At 36.4% G+C, this 8,130-nt stretch overlaps 1 protein-coding gene across 1 annotated transcript in view; it reads right to left on the bottom strand.

Annotated features, from left to right (window-relative positions):
* Positions 1-3,952: 3,952 nt before the first annotated feature.
* The window catches only part of LOC101359963 (ATP-binding cassette sub-family A member 6), a 63,223-nt gene continuing 59,045 nt past the window's right edge, over positions 3,953-8,130 (bottom strand). Inside the window, exons 31-35 of the mRNA XM_023729434.1 lie at positions 6,782-6,901; positions 6,439-6,579; positions 5,389-5,468; positions 4,521-4,576; positions 3,953-4,392 (exon numbers count right to left, since the gene is read on the bottom strand). Of these exons, the coding sequence (XP_023585202.1) occupies positions 4,291-4,392; positions 4,521-4,576; positions 5,389-5,468; positions 6,439-6,579; positions 6,782-6,901 (499 nt within the window). The 3' untranslated portion in view covers positions 3,953-4,290. The remainder of the gene's footprint in view (positions 4,393-4,520; positions 4,577-5,388; positions 5,469-6,438; positions 6,580-6,781; positions 6,902-8,130) is intronic.

Genomic DNA, 8,130 nt, shown 5'->3' with positions numbered 1-8,130 from the left:
CTTGTTAAACAAAAGCTCTGGGTCAGTATTGCATTCTACTACTGATTACCCTTAAATGTTAGCAGACATTTGAACCTGCTTACTCTGATAGTATTAAAAATCAGCCTGTATTTCTAGCAATATTCTCTCCCACACCCTGCCATGCATGTGCCTTCATCCTACTCCTCACAGGATATTTTATTATTTTATGTCGAAACCTCAGCTCTCCCCTTAGTAGTTGTGCATAGCTAGCAAATGACTTACACTGGAAGCCTCTGTTTACTCATCTGTAAGATACAGAGGATACAATAGGACCCATGTAGGGTTGGTTTAAGGAATAGATGAAACAACACATATAAAGTATTAATAAGCACCAAAACCAAAAACCAAACCTGTTGCTGTTGAGTCAAATCTGACTCATAGTGATCCTATGGGACAGAACAGAACTGCCCTGCAGGGTTTCCATGGTTGTAATCTTTACGGAAGCAGATTGCCATGTCTTTCTCTTGTGGAATGGCTAGTAGGTTTGAACTGCTGACCTTTAAGCACTGAGTGCTTAACCACTGCTCCACTAGGGCTACTTTTAATGAGCACCAAAACCAAACCCAAACTTGTTGCCGTCAAGGTCAATTTCCACTCATAGGAATACTATAGGACAGATTAGAACTGCCCCATAGGGTTTCCAAGGAGCAGCTGGTGGTTCGAACTGTGGACCTTTTGGTTAGCAGGTGAGCTCTTAACCACTGTGCCATTAAGGCTTCTTTAATGAGCACAGTACGTAGAAATTAGTGAGCACCCAATAAATGCTAACAACTGTATTCTCTATAGCCTTGTCAAAACTGGAAATTAGAGAAATTTTTAATTCTACTGTCTTAGGCTGGGTTCTCTAGAGAAGCAAAACCAGTAAAGTGTATAAATATATATATATAGAGAGATTATATCAAGGAAGCAGCTCATGTGACTGTAGAGGCTAGAACATCCCAAGTCCGTGGATCAGGGTAGAGGCCTCTCCCAAGTCACACAGCTGCAGAAGCTGGCAAGCCCAAGATTGGCAGGTCAGAGAGCAGGGCTCCTGCTCACAGGCTGTGCAGATTGATGAATCCCAGGTTCGGCAGATAAGGTGACAGCTCAAGTCCCAAGAACGGGAGATGAGATGACAGGAAGCAGCCGCAGGATCCAGAGAGAGCAAAAAGCCAGAAGGTCTTCTTACATACAGATGTGGGCCACACCCCCAAGGAGACTCCCTTTCATCTGATTGGCTACTCACAGTATATTCAATCATGGGAGTGATTACATTAAAACACTGAGAATCATGGCCCAGATCTTAACCATCATACTACCAATCTGATTTAAAAAGTAGTACACTTTGATTACTTAATGTACATAGATTACTTGTGACTTCAGGCATAGTTTAATATTATTTTTGCCCATTTATTTTTTTTCCCTGTAAGAAGTCTATCCATTTTGTTCATGATATTTCTGTTACTCAATAATTTCTTTTTTTGTGTGCATGCCAAACTGAAACTATCCTAAATTACTCACTTTAAAAGCAGTCTATTATTGTCCTCTTGCATCTAGTTTTGCTGACAAGAATGCTGACATAATTTTGATTCTCATTAATTTGAAGTATTTTGTTCTACTCTACAGGATATTTGAGGATTTTTCCCTTTAACCTCAGGTGTATGAAATTTTACTACAATATTCTTAGATGTAGGTTTAAATGTAGATGTGGCTTTTAGTCGGTAGCTTTAGAGAACAGAAATTAATTTTCTCGCAGTTCAGGAGGCTAGAAATCTGAATTCAGGGCATGGGTCTAGGGTGAGGCCCTTCCTGGTCTATTTCAGCTTCTAGTAGCTTCCAGTCATACTTGTAGTTGCATATCCCTCCCTCATCTCTCTCTTCCTCTTTCCCCGTGTGTGTCTTTCTGTCCACTCTTCTCTTTTTGTAACTCAGAAGTGATTACATTTGGAACTCACCCCACTCAGATATGGTCTAATTTACATAACAAATACATTCCTAATTTCCATACAGAATCACATTTACAGATATAAGGGTCAGGATTTCAATACATATTTTGGGGGGACGTCTTTCAATCTATAACATCTGTCCTTTGTTTTATTCTGATCTTCTCTTTTCATACCCATTCCTCTGCTCTTGGACACAATCTTAATAAAAACCTAAATTAATTAACAGCTTCAAAAACTACCATATTGTGATAGTTTTAGCAAACACTGTCCATTTAATACTTTAATGATATTTGTGTTACATCTGATATTGGTTGGTTAGTATTTTGTAAACATGTTTCTGTAATTGTTAAGAAAATGCATAATCTGTAAAGAATATAAGTAAATATTTCATATATTGTTATATGCAATACCAAATGTTTATATATGTTGGGGTATGTTATACATTAGAGGAGGACAAAAGGATTTACTGCCTGAGTTTTAGAAATAATTTAACTGAATTCAAATCTCATTTCATTTTTATATGAATTCATGTTTATAGGGCATAAAAGGCTCTTGTAGATTATTTACCATAGATTTAGAAACGTAACTTTTCAAATTTAATTCAAATATTTGTGAAAATATATAGACAAAACACACAGCATGGATAAGAAAAAGATTACAGAACCAAAATAAATGAACAAAGGTGTCAAATAATTAACACACAATAAAATGCAAACATCTAAAGCTGCAACCTCAGCATAAGTTTGAAAGAAAACTGCAGCAATTTAAATGTTGTATCAGCAAATGTGCATATATATTTAACTGGAAAATTATATATATGATTTCATCTGTTTAAAAAGTGCAATGAGGAAAGAAGGAAATAGTTGAAAATGTTGGCTTGTGTGGTTTGTCATTATTGTTGCTTGTTTGTTTTTGGTTTGGTAAAGTTGCGGTGATTTTTTATTCAATTCTAGTCTATGTTTTTCTCTATTACATAAATTTTCTTCAGTGAGCATTAAAAAAAACTGAACTTATATAGCATACCACCAAAAATAAATAAATAAAAACAACAGGAATACTGCTTGGTCTTCAAAACTTTTTCTGGAGACATTTAAAATGAAATAGCTATTATTTAAGGGAAAAGCTAAAATAATATGTAAAGCTGGCACAGATTTTTAAAAAATTGATCAATACAAAAGATATATAATACATGCATCCACACACTTACGTAAAGGAAAAATGACTTTAAAATCACAGAAAATGATTGCTGAGGTAATGAGGCAAATCAGCACCCACCTCCCACAATCATAAAACTTAATATAACATACTCAAACATTTAAAAATCTGAACACATACTACTGTGACTCTCCTTGTTTTCAGATGGCATATTTGTACTGTTTTCAAATGTATATGCTTGTTTACTCGTGAGTCCAAAAGCCTCTTAACCTTGTAGCCTCCAAAAAAATTTCTGGGAAGTTTTCAGAAGGTGAATCTTGGGTTGTACTCACATATGAAAGAAAAACCATCAACCCGATGTATCGTGAACCGGCATGAAGGATCCATGCAGCCCCTGGATGTTGAAAACTCCCCTCATGTACTTTATCAAGACAATTTTTTTTATTGTTGTAGTTTAAATGAAGTTTACATTTCAAGTTAGTCTCCCATACAAAAATTTATACATACATTGTTATGTGATCCTAATTGCTCACCCCATACTGCGACAGCACACTCCTCCTTTCCACCCCTGATTCCCCATGTCCATTCAACCAGCTCCTGATCCTCTCTGCCTTCCCTTCTCACATCTGGACAGAAGCTGCCTATTTAGTTTCATGTATCTACTTGAGCGAAGGAGCACAAACCTCACGAGTATCCCTTTATGTCCCACGGTCCAGTTCAATTGCTGTCTGAAGAGTTGGCCTCGGAAATTGGGCTGATAGAGAATCCGGGGGCCATGCTTTCTGGGGTTCCTCCAGTCTCAGTCAGACCATTAAGTCTCGTCTTCTTACTAGAATTTGAGTTCTGCACCCCACCTTTCTGCTGCTCTCAAGACAATTTTTAATAAATGGTAAAAAAAAAATTATATTTCAAAAAATTTTAAGTGTAGTTTTATTTCCACCACACACCCAGTGCCTGGCTCTTTGGATGCCTTGGTTACTATAACATTTTGTATTGCCTTTGCCATGGCCTGCTTATCACCTCTAAATCTGAGGGAAGACTATTTAGAAAATGTATTCATTTATTAACCAAATATACAAAATACACCTAGTACTGATATTAAATGAATTCTAAAATGAGACAGAGTGCTGATTATTACATATACCAGAAGTTTCCATGATCTTCACGAAGAGTTATTAAGCCAGAAGATTTAAGGGTCATCTGAATGAGAGAGGAGTTTCCACCTCATGGTTGTATCAACTTCTTCTTCAAAATCTCCTAGTTCCTGCTCTTTAAAAAGCTCTAAGAATACCTAAGTAGGAGACAAAGAAGGAAGAGGAATCATCAAGTTGTTGATTGTCTTCCCAGTGAATAGGAGGAATACATGTTACTTGCATGTGAAATTTACAGGGATGATCCATAACCATAAAAAAGACTTGCCTGTTCCAGTGTGCATTGAGAGAGACTGTATTCTTCCAAGTCAAAGTTATGTTTCACTACAAAAGAAAAAACAAAGAAAGAAAGAAGAAGTGCCCATATTGATGTTTATAATTTTTCACCAAGAATTTTTTCAGTCATAGAAAGTAAAAATATAAATCATTAATATAAATGGAAGATAAAGGTGAATAAACAAGTTATTGGTGAAATAATGAGAAGTCATAAAGGGTTAATACAAATACATATTAAATTAATCTTGACATTAAAAGAATACTGTGCTCAAATAAATGGTTTGATAATATGTGTTTTCTTACTTAGTGTGTATGTCTTGGGGAAATATATATTTCCTTGAGGAACGATATAATTGATTGATATATTTTCACACATGAGGAAGACTTCATGGAAGGATGGAAGACTTCTCTATCACTTTTATTAGTGAAATATAAATCAAGGGAATTAGCTGAGAGAGAAAACTGAGGGGCGGTGGAAATGAACATGTAAAGAAAGAGGAGAAGAAGAGAAGTAGTAACGGAGACTTGGAGTATGAAAGGATTATGTAAATATAGGCAAAGCAGGCAAGGGGCTTGTTGAGGCTAGTGTCATGAATTCACAGGAAGACCAGTCACCATATTTGTGCTTTCTGCAGCTTTGGTCCCTGCACTGGAGATTAACCTCTTTTCAGAGAGCTGGATTAATCAAGGTTGGGGTTAAATACCACCATCCTCTACCTTTGGAATTCTTATATCATGCCACTACAGGGTCTTATTTTTTTATTTTTTTTACCATTTATTACACAATTACCTCCCATTAAACTATTATCTACATATGAATTGATTCTTCATAAGTTTTATTTAGATATCCTCATTCTTACCTGCCTCTAGTCTGTGAAAGGCCTGAGACAGAGGGTGAACATCTGCCATGGGTAGTTGATAGGCCAAGAAGGAGGAATACCTGGGAACAGGAAAACAACATACTTGAGCATGAGTTTCCAGGGCAGAAAACAACCATCAAAATAAATATTGACATTATTAACAATTTATTTCTAAAAATAATAGTCACACAAATTAATATGTGGCTTAAATAGGAAATAAATAAAATCATTTATCAATGGAAATTTAAAAAATTACTCTTGGTAGCTGGCTATTAAAGACAGTTCTCGTAATAATCCAGAATGATTACTTGTATGCTCAGTTTATGCAAACCTTTTGCTCAATGAATTCAGATATTCAGACATTGTCTTTGGTTAGTTCAGATTAGGTTGGGAACTAATGCCAACCTAAGAGTTTATCCTTGTCAACTTTCAGAAAGCTAAGTTGGAAAGAGAGATATGAGGTTGGGAGAGAGGAACGTAATGGCAGAGGAGGTATTTAAGACTGTAACTTAAAACTTCCTTGACTTCTGAGGAAGACCAGAATAAATTTTTTGGCATCTTGTTTGTATGTAGCCCTGGACTATACTAGAGATAATTCCATTATATTCATACTGTGCTGAACGAAAGTAGGAGATTTTATGTCCAACTTCTTAGGTGAGCTCATCCCTCCGAGGAATTTCAAATTCATTCTCTGCCTCCTTTCTCTTCCCCCAGTAACAGACACACACACCATTCTAGACTTCACTTTGAGGCAAAAAAACACCATTAAGGGGAGACTTATTGATTATCTCAATTGCTGTTTGTTTTCTATGAGGGGGATTTACTGGAAATATTTGCATCGTTGTAATAGGGTCACTATTGGTTGTAATTCCTATAATCAGCTTCCTGGGCATCTTTCAACTCTTATGATCTGGAAGACTCAACAAATCAGTTTTTGAGGTCTCTACCTTTTGCTAAGAAGTCAAATTACATTGACATTGTCACAGAACAAAAAAGGAACCGCTGAGTGGTTGGCCTACATTTTTCACCATAATCAAAAACTCCCTTCACCTTTCCTGCCGTGCTGCCTGCGGGAAAAGTTTCAGAATCTCCGTGTGCACCAAAGTCACTTGAGAAGGTTCCTTCATTTTTAGTTCTAGAATGTAATCCTGGCCAAACTTGCTTTTCAGGTGCTTGATGGAGCCAATGCATCTAGAGGCAAGAAGGATAAAGTGCTGAAAAAAAAAAATTGCCCCTTAATTTCTTGATGGTATTCTTAAATTTGAAATGTAGGGAAAAGGGTGTGACCGAAGGAGTGAGAAGCCAAGCTCCAGCTGCTGACAGTGGCCCCACCCCTTCCACAGAGAAACTCTTTTTTTGAGGAGTCAATGGTGGCCTCTGGACAGGCACCCACCTGAGCCTCCCAGACACCATGATGGCCACGCGGTCACACACGGCCTCAGCCTCGGCCAGGTAATGTGTGACTAGGAGGGCCCCCTTCTCGGTATTTTTAATGGCTGCTTGGATTGTCTGCCTGAAGTGAATCAAGAGATTATTTAAACAAAATACATAAACAAAATACTGTATTTTATATTTAAATAAATTTGTATTTAAAACAAAAAAAGTAAGAAAAAAGGAAGAGAGATGGAGGGGAGACTAATAGATAAAATACAGTTTATGAATCTTATTTGGATCCTAGTTCAAACAAATCAGAGAAATACAAATACTAACTAGCTACTAGATAACATTAAATAATTGTTTTTAATATTTTTAGGTGTGGTTATGTTTTAAAAAAAAGACTTCATATCTTTTGGAGATACTAACTGAAATATTTATAAATAAAAGGATATACTGCCTGGGACTTGCTCCAGATAATTGAAGGGTGGAGAAAAGAAGTGGGTGGGGGTATAGTAGATGAAAGAAAATTAGCCATATGTTAATAACTATAGAAACTGGGTGATGGGTTCATAAATGATTCTCTCTGCTGTTGTTGTTGTGTGCCATCCAGTTGATTCCTACGCATAGTGACTCTATAGGATGGAGCAGAACTGCTCCATAGCATTTCCTAGGTTGCAATGCTTATGGGAGCAGATCACCATGTCTTTTCTCCTGCAGAGCGACTGGTGGGTTCGAAACTGGATTTGAACTGCCAATCTTTGGGATAGCAGCTGAGTGCTTAACGACTGTGCCACCAGGGCTCCTTTATTCTCTCTACATTGTATAAGATTCCTATAATAAAGTTTGAAAATAAGTTGAAAAGAATATTGGACAGTCACAAATATGAAACTCCATTGGAGAATTTTTATTAGTCCAAGGGGATGTCCTAGATTGGAAAGTAAGAAGAGAAAAATTGTGCTTAAAAACTGGATAAACAAAGTTGACAGATTGGGTTGAAAGGAAAAAAAAAAAAGGGAACTGAGTCAGTAAATTAATGTTCTCTAAGGAAGCAAAGTAGCAGTTAAAAAATTAAATAGAAAAAGGAGACCGTTATAGACATCTCAGTAATTAAAACGTAAAATCAAAATACACTCCAAACTGTAAGACCTAAAAATCCAACAAAGTACTTACAGAGTTTCTTTTTTACCTGAATAACATATGAATATGATGCAACATTACAGGATTATTTGTGAAATATTTGTTTTCCCAATAATGTGGACAACTCCACTGAAATAGCAACCAGTGGATTAGAGGGTTGATTTCCAAGATCAGTTTAAAAATGCAACTTCTCATACTGTGTGGACTCCTGGCTTATGTGTACAGGGT

This window comes from Trichechus manatus, unplaced genomic scaffold (assembly GCF_000243295.1).
Source record: "Trichechus manatus latirostris isolate Lorelei unplaced genomic scaffold, TriManLat1.0 scaffold00028, whole genome shotgun sequence".
Taxonomy (NCBI): domain Eukaryota; kingdom Metazoa; phylum Chordata; class Mammalia; order Sirenia; family Trichechidae; genus Trichechus; species Trichechus manatus.
This window is presented reverse-complemented; position numbering and strand designations above follow the sequence as displayed.